Source organism: Cheilinus undulatus, linkage group 9 (assembly GCF_018320785.1).
Source record: "Cheilinus undulatus linkage group 9, ASM1832078v1, whole genome shotgun sequence".
Lineage (NCBI taxonomy): Eukaryota > Metazoa > Chordata > Actinopteri > Labriformes > Labridae > Cheilinus > Cheilinus undulatus.
This window is the reverse complement of record NC_054873.1, coordinates 31822580-31848595: the sequence shown is the minus strand read 5'-3', so window position 1 is coordinate 31848595 and position 26016 is coordinate 31822580. Positions and strand designations below refer to the sequence as shown.

The 26016-nt window shown below is 38.8% G+C and overlaps 1 protein-coding gene across 2 annotated transcripts in view; it reads left to right on the top strand.

Moving 5' to 3' along the window:
• lrrc4ca (leucine rich repeat containing 4C, genome duplicate a) overlaps positions 1-21873 on the top strand; it is a 95037-nt gene extending 73164 nt beyond the window's left edge. For both annotated transcript variants that reach the window (XM_041794691.1, XM_041794690.1), the window contains one exon: positions 15678-21873. In XM_041794691.1, coding sequence (XP_041650625.1) covers positions 15729-17675 — 1947 coding nt within the window. In that variant the 5' untranslated portion in view covers positions 15678-15728 and the 3' untranslated portion in view covers positions 17676-21873. The remainder of the gene's footprint in view (positions 1-15677) is intronic.
• The last annotated feature ends 4143 nt before the right edge of the window (positions 21874-26016 follow it).

Sequence of the window (26016 nt, the reverse complement as noted above, 5' to 3'; positions counted from 1 at the left end):
CAAATGCTAAAGCATCATCAACAGGCACTTCATCTGTCAACTCAGGGTTTCCCACAGTATTTTTGGAGACTAGTTTGGGGACTCTGTGGGGGTCTACGGCATGCTCCCCTAGGAGAGTTTTTGTATAGTTTAAAGTTAAATGCATATATCTTGTGAAGTTTGAGAGCAAAACTAACAGGCTAAATCTATAAAAATGTTGCTCTATTTAAACATTTTTGTGCTCTTGTAATAATTAAATCAGATGGGTACTGATTCCAGTTTGGCCAATTTCAAAGGAATTTTCCTGGTTTGACCTCCTGATAAAGATTTAAGTTTAGATTAGAAAAGATTCTCCTCAAAAAACTGTCATTGACATCAAAAAGAACAATCACATGACCAATTCTTATTTTATTTATTTATTTATTGTTAAAATTTATTTTGGGGCTTTTTATGCCTTTATTGGCCGAGGAGGACAGTGGACAGAATCAGTAACAGGGATGAGAGAGCTGGAGAGAGACATGCAGGAAAGTATCTCAGGCTGGATTTGAACCCAGGCCGGCTGTGTACGTGACGCGGGCCTTAAACCACTTGGACATTTGCACCCTGATTGTCTTATTTTAACTCAAACTGATTTTTTACCAGAAAACTGTCACACCCTTTAGTTAGAACATGATTTACGCTGACATTACAACAACAGATAACTAAAATCAGTGAAATCTCTCACTGTCTCTTTATCTGCCGTAATGAACAGGATTTGTGTGTGCAAAGAGTTTTTATAATATTTCTTATCCCATAATTACCAATACTGACATATTTTTCCTCACATGCTGAGTTTTTATTATTTAAAATAAGAGCATTACAGGATTATATATTAAATCATACATGAATTTTCTGCTACCCTGCCCGCACGTGTGGGAGAGACAGCAGGGGTGCATGTACATGAGCAAAGAGGAAAAGAGATCATATGCAGCTATGGACATTTAGTGGAGAGCAACATGTGTAAAGGCCTTTGTTAATCTAAAATGCTTTCAAGTTTCATTTCCTCTGCTGAAGAGCCATGTGTGTGACGCTGTGCTCTGTGGGAGTTGTTCACACACACATAGAGCATTTGTTTATGAGCAGCATGAATGGCATACATGCATGTGTCAGCGCCAACTGCCAAGCTGGCCATCAGCCTTAAAGCAGGGTTTCTGCAGATCCTTGAAAAGTTTTGATGAGTCTTAAAATTGGGCTTTTGTGGAGCAAGTTAGAGTCACCTAAGCCTCTGATCTGCACCACAGGCAGTAGCTAGAGTGGCATAATTTTACATTTAGGCCTAACCATGTGCCTCAAACTACCTCAGCCTGATCTGATTAAACTACCAAACAACCGAACTTGAGTCGCTAGAATGCTTACAATGTGTACAGATGAGAGTTTTTAAAAATACATGAATAAAAGCATTATGGATAATAGCATTGGTTACACTCACACTCAGGCTTCATCATTTATCAGTGGCAGCACAGTGGCCTAATTTCATTACAGACACGACAATCACAGTTAGGGGTAACAATAGTATTACTACAAATTCAAATTCCATGTCACTCCTTGACACAGAGAGAGAAATCTAGAGGCTTCCAACAATAGAACCCCAAATGCAACACGTCTGTCTGCACTGTTATGCCTTCAACAAAAAGGTTATTTATTCAGTTTTTCATCCTGCAGATAGACACTGGACAATTACTTCCAGCAAAGGTGGAGACACACATAGAGTTAACAGTTTCAACATCATCTTGTGTCTCACAGTTCTTCACACTGAACTTCTTCACAAAGGCAGTCTTTGCATAAACATCTCAGTTTAACACATTTAAATCGTGAACCTGGGCATGGAAGGAAGTATGCGAACACATTTTCTAGATGACACAATCAAAATTTTGGAGAGAATTTATCTGAAAAATAAATTGGAGCATTTTTACAAAAACAACAATATCAAAAAGATACAATTTATTAGGCAGCTCTGCATGTTGGGGGGAGTGTGTGGTTCAGTACAAGGTACATGCAGGTTTATGAAGTGTACCCACTCATATTTCAGTCTCTAGCCACTTCTAAGTCCTCTCTCCTAGGCTAGTAAAAGTAACATAAAAGAAATCTGAGTGCACTAGTGATTGCTTTATAACCCATTACCCCCAACACTGCAAAGAACAATGGAATAGTTAACTTGAAAAGTATCATTTTTTTAGCCTATAGTCTCTGTATTGTATCTGCTCATCTTTGGCTGTTAATTGCATAATGATCCTTACTGCCTGAAGAAGAGTTAAGTGACAATGTGCAAATACTTCAGGTCCATTTTCAGGTGAACTAAATATGAAATAAGGTCTTATATGCCATTATATAACACAGCCTGGTTATCCTTTGCTGGATTAATGGTAAATCACCAGAGTAACCCAAAAGAAATAGAAGGAATCACCCACAGGCAAAGTTGTAAAATGTGATTAAATAATCTTGAACAAAGACAGAACAAATGGATATTCCTTTTTCTTCTTAGCTTATCTTTTCCTTTTCAATGTTATTTTGTGTGGTTTCTGTTTTGTTAACCTATGAATACTTTTCCTCTATAATTACCCTGTTTTCTAACATTTCATTGCTCTGTTTATCTAAAAACAATGTATAAATGTGACAGGATGAAAAAAGCAATTGGTGAAATTTGATATGTGTATGTAAAAACCTGCAATAGCATTAAAAAAGATTGGGCGAATAACATCAGATGGCTGCATGCCAGATCTTATTACCTATAAACAACTCCTTTCAGCTGTCTTAAGTTTAACCTGTTAGTATGTGTCGTCCTTCCTATTTACTGTTACAGCATGCACACATGAGATGCGTGCATGAACAGAAATAAAGGATTATTTAATTGATTTATAATGCATCAACAGCACACCATTTGAGACCATCCCATCTTCAGACAAAGCATACAAAATCTCGCTACATTGTGAGATGTGATTGATTTGTTAATACCAGGAAGTTTGATATTTGCCACAGTCTGACACTCATACTGAGAAAAACAAATAATTAAAAAGTAATGATTCTGATAAAGCATAATTTGTGTCTTTAAAATGTCTGAAAAGGATCTTTAGCCTGTGTTTGCATCCTTCAGACTTCATCAGTTTGGTTCCAAGTTCTTGAAGGACTTTAACTGTGGCTTTTCTTTCCCAATGCAACAAAGGTTTTTCTCATTGCTCTTTGTTTGTGAAAGAAAAACCTAGAGAGAACAACAAAAAAAAGGTTTCCTTATTCGGAATTAACATTCCTAAGGAAATCGTGCAAATTCTGTCACTTTTGTTGTTGCTGTCGAGTTTAACATTGAGTGTTGATCAACATCATACAGGCAGAAATGTTTTTAGGTTGAAAATGATTAAAAGAGTTGTTATTGAGTAATGAGAGCTACTTTCACTACCTTCATGAGTAATTTATGGATAGAAACAAAAGTTCATGTAAGGTTGTTAAGAAGCACAGTCTAATAAACACACAAGAGTGTTGAAAATGAGCACAGATCATTAAAAGGAACTATGCGTGCAGGCACCTTGAAGCACGCTCACACTTAGGCCTATGTCTCTTTGTTTAAAATAAAATGTTGTAAATATTGAATACAAATATATATTTTTATAAAAAATAAGTTCAGTTCTGTTAACATGCTGATTTGAAAATGGCTGTCTGCCTTTTTTAAAGGTTCTACATTAAGTTAGCTGCTCTAAATCACTCACAGGCAGAACAGCCGAGACAGAATGCTTGCTTGTAGCTGACGTTATAAAACAGCTCATTAGATGAGCTTGTGCCTTTCTTTCCTAATGGCTTTTTCCCCTCTATTGTGCACTTTCCAATTAGGACTAAATGTTGATGTTAACGAGCAGGCTGAGACCTTTTCTGCTCCTTCCATTGTCATGCAAAACTCAAAGTGTGGAGTGAAAGGATGAAGCAAATAACAGGAAATACTGCAACAGCTGGGGCACAGAACCTCTGGAGTACACTCCTCCACAATCATACCAGATTGATTGTTCTAGGTATAAATGAAATCTCTCAACTAAGTGAAATACTTAGAAAAATAAGCCTCAGTAATTCAGTTCAATAGATTTATCCAGTTTTATTCAAAATGTAATGCATTGTATTAAAATGAAGAGGAGTTGTTTCTGATGTCTGTATATTCATCTCTGTCTCCTTCCATTGGTTAAGGTAATGTCAAAGAACCTCGGTGATGTTCAATGACGTACTCTGCTTTTGATGTTATTTATAGCAAATGCATGCACAAATGGGAGCTGGCGGTTCTAACCTTTTCATTAACCGAAGCACATAGGTAACTTAGTGATTGAAAGATCCCTCAGATTAGTACTGTCTAAGGCCAGATAGATCCCTCTGACTGAAGCAGACACTCATGGTTATGGAAAGTTTTCTGTATTTAATGTTATTTTGAATTTTCTCCCTCCTTACCTTCTCTGCTCTGTTAGTCCAGTTAAGAATGCTGCAAGGAGCCACATATGTCAGCAGATAGAAATGATGCATCTGTTTTGTGGCATTAAAAAAGTAATTCACACAAAGTACCCCCCCCCCAAAAAAAAAAAAACACTTGGACATAATAATGCAAAACTTTTAGGCAAGTTTGGGCCTAAAATTAAGGCCTAAGAAAGGCGTAGATGTGGCAGGGTACTTCCTGGGAGGGGAGGTGGATGGCCACAAGCCCCTGATTGTGCTGTGGATGTACCAAGGGCCCAAAAACCACCGGCAGTCCCCAGGTGTGTTGCCGGCTGTGTGAAAAGTCCTGGACAAAAGACATGCCATCAAGCTTGACCTTGGCTGCTGAGTGACACGTGTGTGTCGCCGTGTCGAGCACGACTCTGGCCACCCCCACCCACCTCTCCAGCCAGGATTTGTGGCACTTGGGCCCTGTGATGAATCATTAGCACCTTACATGCCTCAAACTTAAATGAGCATGATATAATGTGTCACAACTGATAGTGTTTGATGAAAATTTGACACATATTTAATTGACTTTCTAGTTTGATCCATCTGTTAACATGGAGGAGGTGGGGTTTATGACACATTGCAGCCTATGAGCAGATGGAGCTGTTAATATTTTGGCTTCACTTCTAGGTGGCTGTGGCTTTGTCCATGTTAATATACAGTCTATGCTCACAACACATTGTACTCTGCTATTCAGGCATCCCTATTTCCATTGTATTAAGATGTCGTATTCCAACAACATTCTTTCTCTTAAAGCCATTGCTGAAAATGTCCAACCAGCTAATACTTCAATATGCTAAACAATACAAATAGGTTTAAGCCTCTATTGTGCTGTAACTTCCTTACAAATTTTTTGAAGCAAACGCTGCTTAAATCAGTGTTTGTTCGATGACTCAAATCAATTTCACCATCTTGTTATGGATGAGGCAGACAAGCTGTGAGTGGAAGCATGTCAGGCTGTGGGCAGGGGAGCAGCTGTCAGTTTGTCTCACTTGGCGAGTTAGCACCAATTCAAAGTACTCTGCTTGTCTGTTTCACTTGGCTGGCTAAAACAAAAGACACTGAAAAAGAGCTACAGTACGACTATCTTCAAGTTTTTTTTTTTTTTCCTCTCTCAAAATATGTGAACACTTCATTTGACGGTGGCTTAAAATGTGCAGTGCAGTGATCTGAATCTTGAGATGTGGGAATTAAGAGTACGATTCAAACTCAGAAAAGAATGGAGGAGTTGAAAGTGTCCTGTCCGCTATAATGTACCAGCATAAATCTGTGTCTTTACTGTATTTATTATAGCACAGCTTGTTTGAGCTGGGTTAGATGGCTGGGAAAAATGTTACACTTGACAGATCGAGAAAGATTCTTTTTAACTACAATTATAGAAGCAGAGTTGAATCACATGGTGATTCAGGGTTTTCATCTTCATACTACACAACTTTTTTAGCAAACACAGAGCTGCATCTGACACTAGCTCAAGGGGAGGATGTCCTATTTTAACCCTGGTGAAATGCTGGCACAAACACGGTACATGATAAATACGGCACAACAGCAGACCCCCATGCTATCCATTTATGGAGTGCTCTGCATATTAACGCTGAGATCAAGGAAAGAAGGAGAAAGCTTTTGATGAATGTGGTGGGCATCCCTCCCACAGTGGAATCCATGAAGGATTCTGGTTTATATTTGGAGTTGTTGTAAGATTCCTGGCAGTATTAAGAAGTGACCTGATTTGATTTCTCTCTCGCTCTCTCTCTAACTATAGCACCCATGCCGACCTTCCCTTGTCACACGTCTCTCACTCTCCAGCTCTCATCATCCCCCTGCGTTGCTTGCTGTGCAGTGTGAAAGTCAAAGCTTCTGTCAGTCACTCTTCACCATAAAGTTCATATTCAGTGTGCACTCAAGCATCAGTGGAATGAGGGAAACTGAAGGCGAGTTCTGCCTAAGCCGTGAATGTGTTTGTAAAACTCCACGCAGGAGATAGATGTTTGTTGACCCTGGAAAGACAGCAGAAGAAAATCACTTAGCTGTCACTGCTTTTTGACAAGCTGTGGCGTCACCAGAGCTATTTTTAGGGTCTAAAACCCCAGTAGAGCTTCCAGTAGCCTAGCTTCATAATTAATTAGGCTTTTTCTGGCTGATTTCTAATGTAAAGTAAATGATCTATTCTCCAGGAATACTACAGAAAAGAGAATGAATGTCTTGTATGAGTGCCAGAGCCTTTGGTAGTGAACCTCCAACACATACAGTCTGATTACAAGTGAACAGTGTTGTTTATCTTCTGTATTGCTCCAAGTTTTCCACAGGCTAACATTTAAAAATGCTGAAGTCATTTCTGAGCATTATTCTTCAAACTGAAAACATTGCAATGCTGCTTATAGAAAACCAAAATGATTTTACTGTATAGAAAGGGTTGTCAATGTGCCAAGTGTATTCTCTCTGTATGAGAAAGAGATGACCCATGACTGCAGGTCAACTTATGTGTGTCTTTATGTTGTATTGATTAGTAGGTTTGTGCTTAAAGATACAGTATGTCTCTTGTCCCCATGGCTGCCAAAGTAAATGCCAGGTACCTCTAAATAGTCTGACTGGAAAGAAAGCTTTTCAGAGAGGAGATGGTGGATAATGGAATTGCAGCTTCATATGGTATAAAACTGACACATTAGTTTGTTTGTTTGTCATAAACAACGCTTGATTTATTTATTTAGATTTATTAAGGAAGGAAAACCTTATCAAGTTTAAGAACCTCATTTACAAAAGTCTCCTGGCTTAGACAGGCAGCTGCACAATTAACAGAGTCACAGACATGTAACAGAGACCAGCTCCTCTAGATATACATTTTCCTGAAGTAGATTCCAGGCTGCATTACATTACTAAAACATTAGGCTACATTACTAAAACTCCTTTTACACAAGGCGGACTTTGGGGAAAGATTGCAAAAACAAGTCTTGTGACAGAGTCACAGAGTGAAGACTGAAGTTTCCAGAACTTTTCATGTGAATAGAATCACACAGGTGTGATGGAAGGAGGTTGAGTATAGCCTCATAAATAAGGATATGTCAATTATTTTATCTATAAGTGGTCAATAAAGGACCACCCAGCTCAGTCATGCAGAATACAATGCAGTTAGGGACTCAAGATTTGTTATAAACCTTAGTGCAACATGGTACACAGTGTCTAGAAGATTAAAGGCATTAGGAGGATGCATTATATAAAACATCACCAAAATCAATCAGAGGTATAAGCGTTGCAGCTACAATACTTTTCTTTGCAACACAAGAAAACTTATGGCTGAATTAATTGTCCAGATACAATTTGATGCTTAAAAATCAGAGAATCATCAGTCAAAAATCCAAGGTAACAAAAAGACACAGAACCAATCACATGACCCCTTAGATGCGGTAATGGTGGGCAGGTTCAAAGGCTTTATCTTGTAAAAATCACAAGTTTGGTTTTGACAGGATTCAACAACAGTTTTCACTCACGCCAAACATCCTGTACAGAATCAAAAGTTTCCTGTAAATGATAGAGAGCCTGAGGCTGTACAGGAGCTGAGCAATAAATGACAGTGTCATCCGCTTATAAATGAAACTTGGCATTTGAAACATTATGATCGATACCGTTGAAATAAAGTGTAAATAACAGCGGTTACAAAGCTGAACCCTGAAGCACTTCAGACCAATACAGTGCAGTACAGTACAGTGATTAGCTGGGTTAAATTCATTCAGCACACAGAACGCTGACTTTTCCATCATGATACTTCTGTGCTTTGCAGAATGTAGAAATAGAAAGTAACTTGGCATCTCCTAACTAAGAAAATGGTCTGTCAAGTGAATCACTGAGATGTCACTTCTGCTAGCCTGTTAATGGTTATTCCAACCATGCTTTAGCACCAAGCTAACAAAATAGGATTTATATCCCTGTCCTTTTTGTGGAAGTTTCACCCATTCTTAAAAGGCATGCACCAGTCACTGCTGGGAAGATAAACGAATAAAATATTACCTTTTCTTTCTTCAAAAACAGACCGCTGGCTTTTCACTGAAAGAATGAAAAATAGATTTTGGCATTAAACTGATAGTTCTGTCAAAAAATGATGATAGTATACAACCATGTGTAAAATTGCTAAAGATTCACCACAGGGCTTTGGAGGGCAGAGTCAAGCTTGATGCTTGTCAACGTGTGTGTCACACAAAAGTCAAGGTCAAGCTCAATGGCATTTATTTTGTCAAGGTCATTTCACCTCTGTTAATATGCCAGAGACCACAGCAGACTATCACAAACTATCGGACCATTACCCTGCTGTATATTCACATATTTGGTGTTACTTATCATGCACTCTTTTCAACTATTAATTTACGCTGATGACTCACAGTTTTTTCTCAGTGTAAAACACAAAATGAGGTCCCAAACCACCACTTGAGAGCCAAGGGTTAAAGGTTTATGAAATATGGCAACTATAAAACAGCATGAAGAAGCGCTGTGATGATAATGTGTATTATGGCTTCCTTAAATGTCATTACTGATAAGAAGAGCTGATGGTCACTCAGTGTAGAGTTATGGTTTTTGTATGGCTGGGTTCAGTGGGGAGTTTTCCTGTATATGAACTACAAATGAATTAAGAAATCTTGCTTTAAGTATCTGCTAATTTTGTTCACTCTTTAGTACTCTTTAGGAGACAAAGACACAGCAGGCAGCCAATAATTTGTTGGCACAAAAGTTTGAAAAGCTTTCTTTTCTCAGTCCCATCTTCTTTATCTCGCTTCATCTAATTCTTTCACTGCCCAATTTCCCTCCTTTCACTGTCAGCGGGAGAATGTATTGTTTTGCAACTTCATCTTTTCTGAGGCAATAATTTAGATTCTGCTGATTCATTGTTTATCTTTCCAAGGTTCAATCTCTTGAAGTGCATATAACAAATGTTGATTCCTTATCCAAGAGATAGTTATTTAGGAATCCAGTGCTGTATTTTTGTAGTCGGGCAGATCATTAACAGAATTTCACCTTGAAAGCACTTTTATTCATCAGAATGACAAATGTGTAACAGGAAATTGTTGCTAGTATTATATTTCTCTCACAGTCAGTAACCAGCATTTGACTGTAGAAGCAGTCTCTCAGACCAAAACAAGATATTATCTCATCACTCCTCAAATAAATCTGCAAGGGGTAATGAGGTCGGAGCCTCGACACCAAACAAGCTATGTTCTGCTGCTGCAATTAAGACTTTAACCGTTGCAAACATGAGCTGTCTGACTGAAATGTTTGTATTAAACTCAAGATCTAAAGAAAGTGGGCTAAGTCTGTGTAGCTCTGCATGTGTTTGCATATATCTGTACAGCCCGTGTCTTCATGGTTGAACATTTAGCAAACACAGAGCCAACATCACTCAGTTGGTTTAGTGTTAGCCAGCTACAGCAGAGAAGGATGACCATTCTTCACCTGAGCATCCATGGTCATATCACCAGTGTTTGCAGAATCTTGAATGATATCAGTGTTTCCCAAAGTAATGCAAAAAAAAATGCCAGTAAATAAACTTTGGTGGTTGTAAAAATACCTAGATGGCCCACTTGAGTAGAATCCTAATAATAAGTACAAGCATTGTGAAAAAAAATAGGGTTTGAGATTTCTTTAGGTAATTTGGATGTATAAGTACAAAGCAAAGTCATCAGTGTTAGTTCAACTCCAAGAGTGATGAATTTACCACTTTTTCTAAGTTTATATAATTCCCACAGGTTCTGGGTTTAATTTATACTTTGGAAAGTGTTTATGTTTGAAGTCATTTATGTTGTTAATTTTAAATGTTTACAGTGTTGTTTTTTTTCAATTTATTTACATATACAGGTGTACACTGTGTTATTCCCTTTTCATTTCAGTTAGTGAGACACTGCAATGGACTTTCATACTTAAAAACATAAAGATTACCATTCCGGCTGGACTGAAACAAGACAAGACAACTGCAGTACAGGGAAACACCATTTGATGACACAGCATGCTACCTTTAGCTGGAGACAATCCCTTACCAAAGGCAGGGAAGGGGGTAACTCAGTGGATATCTTCACTCATGGTGCAGAAGTGTCCAACACCAAAAACAACAATAATATACTAGAAACAAGAGCAAATGAACCCCAGCATTGATCACTGCATAAAAGGCAACATCTAAACACATATGAATGCAATTAAAAATATATAAAACACATATTGACACCCTGCCCAAGGGCATGATGGGAAAACTCCATCCAAAATGGTAGTGGATGGAGCTAGATGAATTGACTGTCTACAGAATTGGACTAACACTTAAGAGATCAACACTGCCATGCAGCTCCAACACTGAAGTCTTTTCCAGTAAAAATGGAGTCAAAATTACACTTTGGGAATTAAAATCAATCCTGAAATGTTTAAAGAAGTAGTGGACACCAACAATTTTTTTTTTTCAGCTGTACACTGATGTATCTGACTGAAGTATGAAAAAACACGTCAATGCTGGTGTTATTTCTGACATTTGCACCAAACTGATAACAATCTAACAAACAATTTTGTGTCTTTTAATTAGCTCAAACGGACATCTGCCTTGAAAAATCTGCTCTGAGTAGGCAGGGCTTTTGTGACGTAGAAACATACCATCACAAACTTTATATAAAAGGTAGAACGTTACCGCCTCTAACTGACTTTACCATTCAGAGACCACTCCCATCCTCTTCTGCCTACACCTGCACTGCTTCGGCTCTGAGAACTCCGGCTTTAGTAATGCCGGTGCTGGAGCCAATGGCACGAACAGGTAGTGCTCCACCTCAAAGGATTGCTCTGAGGCAGCAGTGCTGCGGGAGTCCATGTCACTTTCTGGCAAGGGGACGTCACTGTCACTCCTGCTTCATCTGGAAAACCCTGTCCTTTAAAAAAGCAAACAAACATACAAACAAAAAAGTCCATTTCCCTGTGCATTTTTTGAAATCCTGAAGTGGGCGGATTTAGCTTTGAACTGGGGGTTCACTTACACTTTAACATTGAGATTTCAACACTCCAGTTTGTGCTGAAGAAAAGAAGCGCATACACCAACGAAAATTATGTTTTAAGTGAACAACTGTCACTTGTATTTGAGTAAAATTTGACCAGGAGTATGTATACTTTGACATAATTATCAAAGTTGTTTACTTTGTCCACCACTGCATTCACTTATAGGTGGCAACATCAGCTCTTTCCCATGTTTTGTTCATTTTTTTCCTCCGCGTCTCATTGATTTTTCTGAATGTGCTCCAGTTTCCTCCCACATTCAAAACATGCAAGTCGGGTAGATTAAAGACTCTATAAATGTTTCTCCATATCTGTGTTAGCTCTGTGACTCACCAGCGACCTGCAGAGTGTTTCCTAGAGAGGGGAAAAACATTCACATTCAAATCTGCTTTCTGTGACAGTGATGGAAAATAATGCATCGAGACGTCCTCTGACAACAAGACGAGCAAAAGGTTGACGACTGTCTCTGTCATACTGAAATATTGATGTTGTGCATTTAAACATTAAAAATTTTGCATACCTTAATTGTTGCACATATGTTAGTTGTTCACAGCTATAACTTGGTCCAAATTAGTGAAAACATTTTAAAGCTAAACAGGGCTGTCATATCTGAATGAAGAAGAACATGTGATTAGCATATTAGCAGTGTAACAAGAAATGTCAGCTCCTTCCAGGGACACTAAGCTCACTTTGCACATCTTAACCAATAACACCTTTGATTAATAAAGACTAATATGCTGCCACTTTAAAAACACAACTTCTCTCTCAGTTTATGATTCATGAATTTCTGAGGTCTTTTGGTTCTCAGGAAGATCTTTTATCTTCTGGTTTATCTCACAGGTAGAACAGCCGCCCTACACAGCAAAAATATCTCAGGGTTAATTATTTCAAGTGTAATTTTATCCATTCTGAGTGAAATGGTCTTCAGTGTTGGAGTTATTTGACAGTGCTGATCTAAGAGTCTCAGTTCAACTCTGTAAAGAGTCAATTAATTTGAACTCTGCCCACTGACATCTCAAATCTGGGGGATGCATGGGTAATTTCCTATCATGCCTGTGGTCCTAGAGTTCAGATGTGTTTAATAAGAGTTTAGTGGTGTTTAGATGTTTCCTGTTGTACAATGATCTTTATGTTTCTGGTAGATCATTGTTGTTACGTGAGATACATTTGCACCATGAGTGAAGTTATCCACTGAGTTAGAGTTTATGTCTGTGGTTTGCGGTGCTGCTACAGGACACATAGTCCATATTCTTCATCAGTATGCACTGCCTTACTATGATTTTACTCTCTGCTTTGTTCTTGTCACAGAGACCAACCTTGCCACAGGCTGTCAACAGTTACTGCAGCTTTGTGATGTTGTAAAATATTTAACACTTTCAAAAGTGTATTTTAACTCTTTGTAGTGTGGACCAGTCTTAGCATGTTTAAATTGATACATTTAACTATGTATTTTACTTAGTTATAGAGGTGTGCCATTACCTGAACAGCCTGGTTGAAGAGCTATTCTTCTTAAGTAGACCAGAGTGACCAGAGTGCTTTTACTTGAGTACAATGGTCATGCACTTTTTCCACTTCTGATGGTTAAAGAATTTGTCTTTATATTCTGTCCTATATTGGATGCCAGGTAGGACTAGCTACAGAATACTGTTGGAGGTATTGCCTGTTTATTTTATATTTCCAATAGACATCTAGAATAATCACAAATAATCAATTAGTGAGATTTAAAATCAAAACTGGTATATCTACGCTTACAGTACAGTTGTTGTTCAACTGACTAAAATCACATATTTCTCTATTTCTACCATTTATTTTTCATTATTCTATCAGAAGACCTAAAAAACTATGGCAAATATTAACGTCTGAATAAATTTGAGCAGAAATAAAGCTCACAGTAGAAATGAAAACTGATTAAAGTCACATAAATATAATAAACTGTTATGTTACAAAAATGATGGAAAATTAATCCTAATTTATTATTATTACTCGAAAGTTTCTATAAATTAGTAACATTTACCACTGTATCACTCCTGATTACTTCCAAACCGATGGGAACATCTAACCACACAATAGAGTATCCTACATTACTGGTTAGAATCATGTTTTAAAGAAAATACTCTTAATATTGTTAATTTGGCCACATGTTTTAACATAAATCCCATTTTACACACCTAAATCGTCATAAGTCTAAATACAGTTCCTCCATTTTCACTCTAAAATTGCAATAATTTCTTGAAATCTTTGGCAAACTAAACCTATCATGGCATTTAGCACTACTTTTCAACTTTATAATGTGTGAGTTTCATCAACCTGTCATGGTTAGTAAGGGTGTTAGGGCCATTTGTGTGGGACCAAAAGAGACGTTAAACTATATTTTGTGTTTTAGAGGAAGTGTGTGTGATGTTACCTTCTGTGACATTGATTGATCTCCACTGATTAGCTGGGAAAAATCATTCAACTGTTTTACAGAGAGTTGGGGGGAGTCCACAAAAGAAGTTAACCTCAGTGACCATTTATGGTTACTTGCCCCATAAAGGGTCAATGGCCTTAATTTAAAAATGTGTTAATTTCAAAGATTATGACCGTTTACAAAATCTACTATGACACTTCTTTCAGTTTTATTATGATAAGGGTGCTGAATGAAATTCAGGGGTGACCCAGCACTCCTGTAACCTTGCAAAGCAGATGGATACGCCCGTTTCCTTGTTTATCACTGGCGAATCCATCTTGCAAAGCTCCCATCTGAACAGTTTGAGTCCAGTTAGAAATTGACAGGACCAATCAGCGACGAGGGGCAGTACTTTCAGGCGCGGTGGAGTCGTGACGTAAACAGGCAGCTGCAGGAGGCCGGTGCAATTGGCGAAAAAGCTTAGCGCAGATGCTGCTAAAGAGCAAGTTTCATCAGAACTTGACAAAATTCTTCATTAAAAGAAGAACAAAGAACAGCATTGAGTTATTTTCTTTTCAAAAACGACAAAAGTCGAGTCTTTAGTCGCCATGTTTCGCTCTATTCCTAGGTAGCTGCGCATGCACAGCTTGATAGCGGCTATGTCGTGTTTTGTTGCTCTGATTGGCCCGTAGAGATGTGACAGGCAGAACGTTCATCCAATCACACGCCAAGTTTTTTTCAAAGCCTCTGCCTTTTCCCAAATGTTTCCTATTGAGGCTTTCCCAGATGGATGTGTGAAACACATCCATCTGGCGTGTCAGGTTAGCACTCCTGCTTAGTCTCGAGAATTGCCTGTGATTCCTATATTGTAATTTTTAATACAACAGACTGAAACTGTTGCCAAGGGGTAGATGTCAGAAAGTGAAAGACATTTTTCACAGCAGTACTGACAGTGGGTATCATATTTACCTGTTTAAAGAAAGCAAGATGAGTTGTTTGATGCCATATGTTTATTATGTAATCCACAGGGATAAGTTGCACTACTCCGTCCACAGGGGGCGCCAAAATCAATGCTTACTTGACTCTTACAGGAGCTTTAAAGTCTGACTAACCCTGTAACCATAAGTATGAAAAGCATCAGGGAATACTGATATGATTAGAAAACAGGACAATAACATACTCTTAATAAACTCGATAAACATCTGTCATTTAGTCAAACTCCACAGCCTCCAGAGCATTATCTTTCCTGCAAATCTAACTCAAAAAATCCTTGTTTGTATTTCTTTAGCTTCCTCTGGCTGGTGCATTTTTAAAAAGTGGCACAAACATATTCCCTGGTTGCATTTTGTCTGTTTATTATTCAATTTCATTTTTGGACATCCCAGTCACATACATCTGTGCCTTTGAGGAACTGTGGGCTGTAATCAGACATTTTCAGATATCTTCTCTCGATTGAAGGTCTGGCGGATGGCAAGCTTTCTTATTATTTATGTCCTCCCAGTCTGAAATATAAATCACACAACATGGCAGTCAAAGCCCTACTTTTCTTCCCTACCCTTTTTCTCATGCAACCATACTGCAGATGTCCATGGCTTCATCCTGATTTTATTTTATGTGACAAAGATTGAGATATGGAGGGGGACACATACACTTTTGACAAACGAGGGTAAAAAAAATAAGTATGTCACAGAGCTGTCAGGTGTTTTATAAAGAATATTTCAATGAGTGTATTTTCTGATTTAACCTTTATTTTGTGTTGTTGTTAACTAAAACAGCAGTCTCTAATGTATCTCTTCTTCTTCTCTTTCTTATTTACTTACAGTGAGCCAGAATCCTCTTTCCAAAGAGTGGACGACCAGTCAATGAATTATGAATGTTAAACAAGATGACCTCCTCTCAGCAGCAGCAGATGATGCGAGGTCCTAGGTGGAACCGGGCCTTTTCCGACCCTTTGTTTGTGCTGCTTCTGGCCCTCCAGCTGCTTGTGGTGGCAGGGCTGGTACGTGCTCAGACGTGCCCCTCCGTCTGCTCCTGCAGTAACCAGTTCAGCAAAGTCATCTGCACCAGGCGAGGCCTGCGGGAAGTCCCTGATGGCATCTCGACCAACACGCGCTACCTGAATCTGCAAGAAAATCTCATTCAGGTCATAAAGGTGGACAGCTTCAAGCACCTGAGACATTTGGAGATTTTGCAGCTGAGCAAAAACCACATACGCAAAATTGAGCTGGGAGCATTCAATGGACTGGCCAGCCTCAATACCCTGGAGCTTTTTGATAATCGCCTCACCACTATCCCAAATGGGGCGTTTGAGTACCTGTCCAAACTAAAGGAGCTCTGGCTGAGAAATAACCCCATAGAGAGCATTCCCTCCTATGCTTTCAACAGAGTGCCCTCATTGCGGCGCTTGGACCTTGGGGAGCTCAAACGGCTCTCCTACATCTCTGAGGGAGCATTTGAAGGGCTGAGCAATCTGCGCTACTTAAACCTGGGAATGTGCAATCTGAAAGAAATTCCTAACCTTATTCCCCTGGTGAAGCTGGATGAACTTGAGATGTCGGGTAACCAGCTATCCATCATCCGACCCGGCTCTTTCAAAGGGCTTATCCACTTGCAGAAGCTATGGATGATGCACGCCCAGATCCAGACTATAGAAAGAAACTCTTTTGATGACCTGCAGTCATTAGTGGAGCTAAATCTAGCCCATAACAACCTCACCCTCTTGCCCCATGATCTCTTCACTCCTTTACATCGCCTGGAGAGGGTACATTTGCACCACAACCCGTGGAATTGTAACTGTGACATTCTCTGGTTAAGCTGGTGGCTAAAGGAGATGGTACCAGCAAATACCAGCTGCTGCGCCCGCTGTAGCTCACCAACCCACCATAGGGGACGATACATCGGTGAGCTGGACCAGAACTACTTTCACTGTTATGCTCCTGTTATTGTGGAGCCTCCCGCAGATCTAAATGTGACAGAGGGAAGCGCTGCAGAGTTGAGATGCAGAGCAAGCTCCCTCACCTCTGTAAGCTGGATTACACCCAATGGTTCCATCATGACACACGGTGCGTACAAGGTCAGAATCTCTGTGCTGAATGATGGCACTCTGAACTTCACCAATGTCACCATGCAGGACACTGGTACATATACATGTATGGTCAGTAACTCTGCAGGTAACACAACAGCATCTGCCACGCTCAATGTGTCGTCCACAGAGAACAGCAGCTTCAGCTACTTCACCACTGTCACAGTGGAGACTATAGAGACGCCGCATAATGAAGCCTACACCACTGTGCAACAGAAGGTGACCCCCACCCCATCTGCTGGTACATGGGACAGTGTTTCACCCACTTCTACGACCACCACGACGACCACGGTCCGGACCCCGTTTATCACTCACACCACAGAGAAGACTACAACCATCTCTGTGACAGAGGTTGGCGGGGAGGGTTCACTGAACGGCCTGGATGAGGTGATGAAGACGACTAAGATCATCATCGGCTGCTTTGTCGCCATCACACTCATGGCAGCTGTCATGCTGATCATCTTCTACAAGATGCGCAAACAGCACCACCAGCAGAACCACCACGCACCCACACGCACTATTGAGATCATCAATGTGGATGAGGACTGTGTAACAGGTGGCCCAGGCATGGAGGGCCACCTGACACTGCCTCCTCTTGAGCACGAGCACCTCAACCACTATAACACTTATAAGACTGCATACAACCATGCCACTATCAACTCCATACACAGCTCAGTGCACGAACCTTTGTTAATCCGGGCCAGTTCAAAAGACAACGTACAAGAGACCCAAATCTAACAGTTTCTTTTTTCAAAATGAGACATTATAAAACTGAAGGAATAACATAAAGACATTTCTAACCAGACTTTAGAGGCGAGCGGTTGTGAGGACTATGGCTCAAACATGAAGAAACAGACTTGTGTTTTGGGCAAATCAGTGGCTGGTGATGTTTGTTCCATGACTTTGGGAATTAGGGTATGTCTACTGTTTCAAAAAGTGTCTTTACAAAACAGAAGTTATTTATTTAAGAAAAAAAGAACTATTGTGGTTAAATCAAGAAAAAACTGTATTCTGCAATTATTTTTTCAGCACTTAATTCATTTTCCTTTTCTTTTTTATCCTCCTCTCATTTCACGGGATTGGTTTACTAATACGCCTTCAAACTCTGTGTGAAGACATCTGTTGAAGAAAAACTCCTGAAGCAAATTATTGTTATTTTCTTTGGAAACTGCAGACCTGGAATCAGATGAGAGGGTAACCTCATTCTGCCTGTGTCAGTCAAAGGAATCTAGAGCATGATAGTGATATTCTCCAGCTGTGGATGAAGTGAGGAGATCCCTCTCTACCACCTGTAATGGAGATGAGTGAACACGTTCATTATTTTGCAGTGAGTGGCACAACTGTCAGTCAGGAGATTTTAACACGATTCACTCTTCTTATATTTGTCACGTACATATAGGCACTACTGCTCTTTTATCGATAGACTGAAGATTATAAGTGAAGGAAATATGTCCTGCCTGCTGCCATTGTAAACAATGAGGCTCATTATATAAGAAGAAAAAATCAAGTAAAAATTCAATTTGTTGAATTACTATGTACGAAGCGCACACTTGTCTTTGTATTTCTAGTGGATATGCAGAACACTATTTGATCCCTATTTAAACTCACTTTCAATTAAGTCATTCTGAGATAGTCTTAACCTTTTATAAAATATATTTGATTGAATTAGACTTGAAATGATGCAAGCACCACAAATCAACATAATTCTTACTAAAATAGATACAGAAGTGAAGATCAGATGGCTTGTGAAGATCTTAAAGAGTTGAAAAAGCCCACGAGCGCAAAATGTTTTAAATATTTTTCAGCTTCACCTTTACCCTAAAGTCCTTTGTACTATTGCATATGAAAATCATAACTTTGAAGCGCCTCTTTTCAGACTAGGAGAACTTACCTCATCTGCAGCACTGCAGGTCCGAGTGCTGTCAGAATCCCACTGATGAGCTGAGAAAAGAGCCTAAACCTCCCTTTATGCAGCCGTCTGATCACATCGCCTGTCATCTGCGTGCCACATTCTCACATGGGCAGCGTCTGGCGGCCCCATATTCACACCCTGCCCCTGCCAACTGCAGGACTTGGCCCTTTTGGCTGCAGGGCTTATTCTGTGGGAGGCTGCAGTGGTGAGCGTGTGGGGTCTGGCATCTACCAGATGTTTGGGATGCACCTGCCTCTATCCGTCTCCCTTAGCGGTATCACAATTTCCATTTTAATTGATGTGCCTGTGGGCTGTAGATGGACACAGCTCTCCAGACGGCCATACCCTGGAAACCATTTTCAAAGTCCCCACTGTGAGGAGAAAAAAATAGCACCAGGAAGCATAACAGCAGAGGTTAGGCAGGCAAATAGGTGCAAGTTTTGCTCCTCTTAAAATGTTGTACAAACTCAGCTCATAAACACGTTGAGCCCAGCTTTGTGATTTAGAATAGGTGAAGTGTTTCAGACAATTCAGTCAAGCAGAGTGCCATTAAACCTCTGTTGTAATTGGGGGGGGTGCACTTTCTGTGGACAAAAATAACAGTTTGTTGTCAGTTTCAAACACCAAATTCTTATATGCTCGAAAAGGCTTTGTGCAAAATATGTCATTTTGCATTTTGCATTGGACAGAACTGTGATCAGCTTTGACTTGTTGTTTTCACAGTGAATTTCAAAGTGGCTCTTCAGAGCAGAAATTTGAATAGTTTCCTTTCACTACTTGAACTGTATCCAACATCTCGGCTGCACTGCAAAATTCAAATCTAAGCAAATGTATCTTACTCATTGCATGTTGAAAATATCACAGTATCTCCATGTACTTTAAGGCACAGTCACCTGACAAGTCCAGATGAAAATCCTTTTCAAAAGTACTAACTTAATTGCATAGTTTGATCTTGGTTTAAAATAAGTGAAATTACATATTCCTGACTTGAAATTTGATTTATTAGACTGCAAAAAGAGCGAATACATTTGCTTAGTTTTTCTTTTGTTGTGTGTCTGTACAGTTTAATTCAGTGACAACACTGTCAGTGTCTAATGAGCAGTAGTGTTGTTAAAACCACAAATGTTGCAATTTCAACCCACAAATTTCTGGTACAGTTGGATTAAAGTTAGACAAAAGATTACCGGAAAATCATTCCTTCAAAATCCACAATTTATGCCTTTTCTCGCATCTAAAAACTTGGCTGCACGAGTGAGCCAATACACCCCTCTTAAGTGCTGGGACTCATGCTGCCGTGACCACGGGTGCAGCTGTCCTCATCACACGTTGCATGATGTGATTGAAAATTCACCCCCATTTATTTTGTATTGCAAACAAGCTGCTTGTTTGCTTCAATGACACACACCAATGCAGACTAGTCCAGCAGAAGGTGGCACTGCCCTTTATCAACTTTTTCTCCCTTATCATGTCAAAATCCTCCATTGAAACAAAATGGGGATATATCTATAAGTGAAAGAAGATTGTGGACTGCTGGTTTGATTGAAAATATACATACCGGAACAACACTGCAGACCGTTCATCTCCAACCACTCTCACAGACTGTTCATCTGAAGCCATGTATCTCTGAACATAAATTTCAGGCTTAAACTTTTGAAATAAAATCATATTAAATTTCCATTTAGGGTTAGAGTAAAGGTTAGGATTCAAAAAATTAAATCCTGACCTGAACAAAATGATTACAAAATGTTCAGTGAAGTCCAGTTAACAGTCTGCTTTTGGTAAAAAAGTTCCTCCTCCATGAAAACACTAATGCAGCAAGTGTAGTTTATGTAGTTTCTTTACCTCTGTTAGCTGCATAAGCCAAATAGATAAAGTAACAAATTTAACTACATACATAACATTGCTACATTGCTAACATAGCTAATGTAGCTATGGAGCATACAAAGCCAAAGCTAAGCTCACAAAGCAGCTTAGTAAACTACACATCTACATTTTCTAAGTAGATAAATTAGCTTTAGATACATTTGTTAAAGCTTACGTTGCTAGAGCTCATGTTGCCTAACTTGCAAAAGCTAATGTAGCTAACATAGATACGTTGCTAAAGTAGCTAAAGCTAAGCTCACAAAGCAGCTATATAAGCTATAGGCACTGCGTTCAGCATTAGGTGTGGAAATCTGTTTTTTTCATTGGATCAGGAATCCTGGATCATATATCTATGTCTGATGTCTGTGACAAAACAAACTACTTAAAAATTGGTTAAATTTTCTGTGAGTTCATAGTGTTTAAATCAGGTATAGACCTCCCCCCGTCGTTGACTGGTATTCATCATCTGCTTTAACTCCCCCCTTCGTGTGTTCTGATGCCATATTTCCAATGGAAGCTAGCAGCCCAGACGGTATCTACGCATTGATATCTATGTTTGCTAAGGCCCACATTGTTACAGCTAATTTAGCTATTGGTTTATGTAGGAACATTAATAACATAGCTAGTGTAGCTATGTTAGCTTTGGCTAAACCTAATAAAGCTAGAGTGAGCTATGGTTCGTGAAAATACTTCTAAAATGGGTCTATCCATAATTTAATTGAACCTCTGACCTTTTTCTCTATATTATTTATGGAATGTTGCTAAGTCCGTAATGTTTGCAAAATGATTATTTCATGAATGTAACCACCAGACTTTGTTTATGAATAAAGTTGAATTTGAAAAAATATACATATAAAACTAGAAATACATTGTACCAGCAAATTAGGGCACCCCAACTCTGAAATACATGCAGTCTCAGATGAGCAGTCTGTTAAAGTGGTTGTCAGAGATGTACAATCTGCACCCCGACCCCTCTCCACAGGAAGACAGATTTAACTTTTTTCCCCTCTGGGAGAGGCCCAGTAACTCACTGCAGCTAATTTGCAAGTGCAGTTTATAATCTGGATTTTACAGTAGTATTTTGAGAATAAAAATCATGTAGTAAGGCAAAACTGACACTGGACCTAAGAGACATCTTTGAAGGTCACAAAGGTAAAATGTTCCCACTCAAAGGATTTGAATGTCGTGGACAAAAAAAAAAAAAAAAAAAAAAAAAAAAAAAAAGAAAGAAAGAAAAAAAAAAAAAAACAAGACATTCATACATCAGTGATTAGCATTTTTCATTCAGGGTGTTGATTTAGATAGAGTAGCTCTTTATCCCTTTACCAAGATATGAAAAGAGAATTAAATTAAACAATAAGATTATGGTCTTAAAGCCTATACACACAGGAGCATAATCACCTGGGGTTTTCTGTTGTATGTTATACAATAAGTGCATAGATTATACTATGGCTGTAATCTAAAAACTGAAGCTAATTATCTTCTTGATTCCATGTAACACAGAGTTAATTGGATTCTGTCTGAAAGAGCATTATTGTATCTACCTTTCCCAGTATACTTCTATGATTAAGACTCATTGTTGCCAAAGTAAAAAGGATTAATTGGAATTTCAGTATCATTAAAGAAACTTGGGAGTAAGTGTCAGTTAGGAGTACAGCTGTATTTACCAGGATAGTTTGATGATCACAATAATTCTGGAAAATCAAAGTGAAACATAAGGCTTTATTTTTTTACTTTGAATGTGCTTCACACAACAAAGATGTGATTGGTAGATTCCTGATTATGAAGTCCTCAAGTATTACTAGACCAGACTGAATAAGGTTATTACTTACCTCCTATTATGTTTTTTTTTTTCTTTTTCTTTTTTTTTCTCTTGTCACCTGGAAACTATTTTTTGTAATTGCACTTCTGTAGAGTTTGGGACATTTGTAAACCATAGAATGATGTGGGTGTGTGCCATTTAGTCTGTGTTTGGGTCCCTAGTGGTGGGATGTGGATCACAGTTCAATTCAGTTTATGTAAGAAAGTGTAACCATCCTCCCTTTTTGCCTTTAGTTGGAGGTAAATTGTCTGAAAATTTCAAGTCGTAAATTTGTTGCATTTTAGTCCAGCTGTCTCATGTATGTAAGGTATCTAAATATTTTGATCAATATTTTTATTTTTTTTTCCCACATTCTTTTCTTTTTTGTTTCTGAGATTGAATGCTGTTTTAGTGGTAGATTTATATAAAAACACATTTTGAGAATAAAACAAAACAAAAATTTTTAAATTTTGATTTTACATGTGCCAACAACCTGTTCTAAAAGTGCAAAAAGAGAAACCTGATGTAAAAGAATACCAGATTGATTTTCATGTAAGCATTCTTTAATGACCTTTAAAAGATATGGAGATCGATTATAGAGACCAGAGTTTGTAGTTCATACACAAAATATGGTTAAAATAAACTATTGTTGTTTTTCTGTATTGTCTGATTCTTGTTTTTTTATCAAGTGAGAATTATACAGTATCATATAACACTGCTATTTATTCTCAAGTAAAAGCTGCAACACATTGGTGTTTCCCCTCCACATTCAACTTTTAAACATGTAATTATAGGTGCTTTTCAGTTTCAGAATCAGCTTTATTGGCTGAGTATGCTTTTACCACAATGAGCTTTCTTACAGTAACTGAGATGCAGTAAAGCAGAAAGAGACAGTGTATGATTACTCAACATTTTAAAATTAATTTACACCTGTAAATATGTAATTTAATCATTCTAAATGACTGTGTTATTGCTGTAAGTTGTCATGTCAATCATAAAGGTGTTTATACATACATTCATTTCATTATCTTCCACTTATCTAGTGTTGGCTTGTGGTGGCAGCAGGCTAAGCAAGTCAGACCAGACATCTGTCTCCCTAATGTCTTCCAGCTCTTCCTGAGGGACTCTGGAGTGTTCCCAAGCCAGACAAGATATATAATCCTTGAAGCAAGTCCTGGGTCTACCCCCTGATTTTCCTTCCAGTTGGACAGGTGGACACCTCCACAGGAAGGCGTCTAGGAGGCATCATAATCAGATGCCTGAACCCTCCTGTGGAATCTTATTTTGACAGCTTGAACCTGCAATCTCATTCTCTCAGTGATTACGAAGAACTCATGTCCTTAGGTGAGGGTTGGAACGAAGATCGACTAGTATATTGAGAGTTTTGCCTCCCGTCTCAGCTCCCTTCTTGACGAAGACAGTCTACAAGATCTCAATATACTTGAACTCCTTCACTCTGAGCAAAGACTCGATCCCCACCTGCAGGGAGTAATCCACCGTTTTCCAGCTGTGAGGGTTTCAAATATAGGCAAACATCTTTATTTCCCTGAAGGGTGGTTTCACAGTAAAGACCCAGTAAACTTGTCTGGTTTGTTGTGTGGACCAAACTCAAGCAATGAGTCCAGGTCTGCTTGAAGACCTGGTCTTGGGCATGGCTCAGGTGTACTGGAGCATGATCTGCAGGAGACATAAATATAACCATGCTCAAGTACGGTGGACTTATCAGCCAGTAGAGTTGTTTATGTCCCAAAAACCAACATATCCAGACAGCATGAGCTCATCCTCTGAGCAGCACAGTAGATGTAAGAGAAGAATGAGGGTTGTCGCTGGCATCCAAAAAAATAATACAAGATCCACAGTGGCTGTAAGGATAGACTACATTTTCCACATGGAGCATAAAGAACTGTCAGTGCAAGAGGTCGCCTTCTTTCTTCTGTTTATTGGTGAATTTGCAAACCAACTTGTCAAGTTTAGAACTTAAACAAAAGGTAAGACCTTAGCGCAGAGGACAAAAATGTTGAAATAAACAAAAGGGCAAAACCACTCTCAAAAAGTCAAAGACCAACAAGAGTTCATCTAAATACAACTCAAAATACAGCAGTAAAAATCAACCAAGAAACCAAAAGGGGAGCATCCACAAAAATACACACTGATTGTATAACAGAGACCAGGGGAAACTAAAGAAATAGCTATACAACAGAGACAGAGAAAAATACACAGAAAACATAAGGCAAACGGACAAAGAAGGAAAGTTACATAGAGACTAAAAAGACAAGGAATGATTAGAAACAGGTGTGAGAAGACAGGGGGGAAACTGGAGTGGGCAATCAAAGTGGAGAGAAAGACACAAAGGCAAGAGGAAAACTAGAAATCATACACAGGGGATGGAAACTACATAATTAAACAGGAAATACTGGGAACTCAACAAGAGAAATAGTTATAAAGATGAAGCTAAAAAGAAAGGACAGAAAACCAGTCTGGGAATATTTATAAGGACACACAAGTAACACCAAGGCATGACAAGGTTAAACTGAAAATAAGAAACAGGAAACACGGCTACAACTGGCACTACATTACAAAATCAAGAGCATGACAAACTACCTGCATACTGCCTGTATAAATGTGCCAGTGTAATATTAAAAGATTGTTGTACATTTTTCAATCTATGCTAGGTTCCTTAATCACAATTATGAGTCATAGTATAAATAATTCAATGTCCTCTTAAATCTTTATACCTTACTACAAGGGAGCATAAATAATATATTATTTCAATCAGGAGAGACTTAATATGGGTTTAACAATTATTTATTTTATATAGCTAAAAGAAAACTATATATGCAAGGTCTTTGATGATTTCACTGTGGTCTAGATACTGCTGGTGTTGATGAGGGTGCAGGTTTAGATGAGTAGACTTCTGAGAAGCTAAACCAGGAAGCCAATGAGTTGGCATGGAGGAGGAGACTGAGGTATGCAAGATGAGATGAGCACAAGACCTGTGTGGATCTGGACTAGATGGCTGATTAACTGGATGGAGGTGGCTGGGGTGAAGGAGGGTTGCAGCATTCACGAGAGGATGGCAGATTAAGAATAGGTGCATGATGATTGGTCACACAAGTGGTAGGATCTGATTAGCTTAGTACTTAAAGACCCTGGAAAGTGAAATCCAAAATTTGTGTCTTAACAGATATGTTGGAAAATGCTTGCTGTAAACATTTAAAAACACTCAGATCTACACACAACTGAATTTTGGTTTTATAACATTAGAAAGTTTTCACCTCTTTCCTGGCTGGGTTGAATTTGAGCGGGGCAAATATATGGGTTGGTGATGTCACCGGCCCACAGTGCAGAATGACCCCGCTCCTTCATCTCAGTACAGTCTGTTGTTAACTGATGTCACTGCCTTTACTGAAAATTAGGTCAGTTAAATGCTGGTTTCTTGTTCGTTGTGAAGTAAACTTGTCAAATCTATCAGCCACAGTGGCTATGGATCATTTAAATTAGCA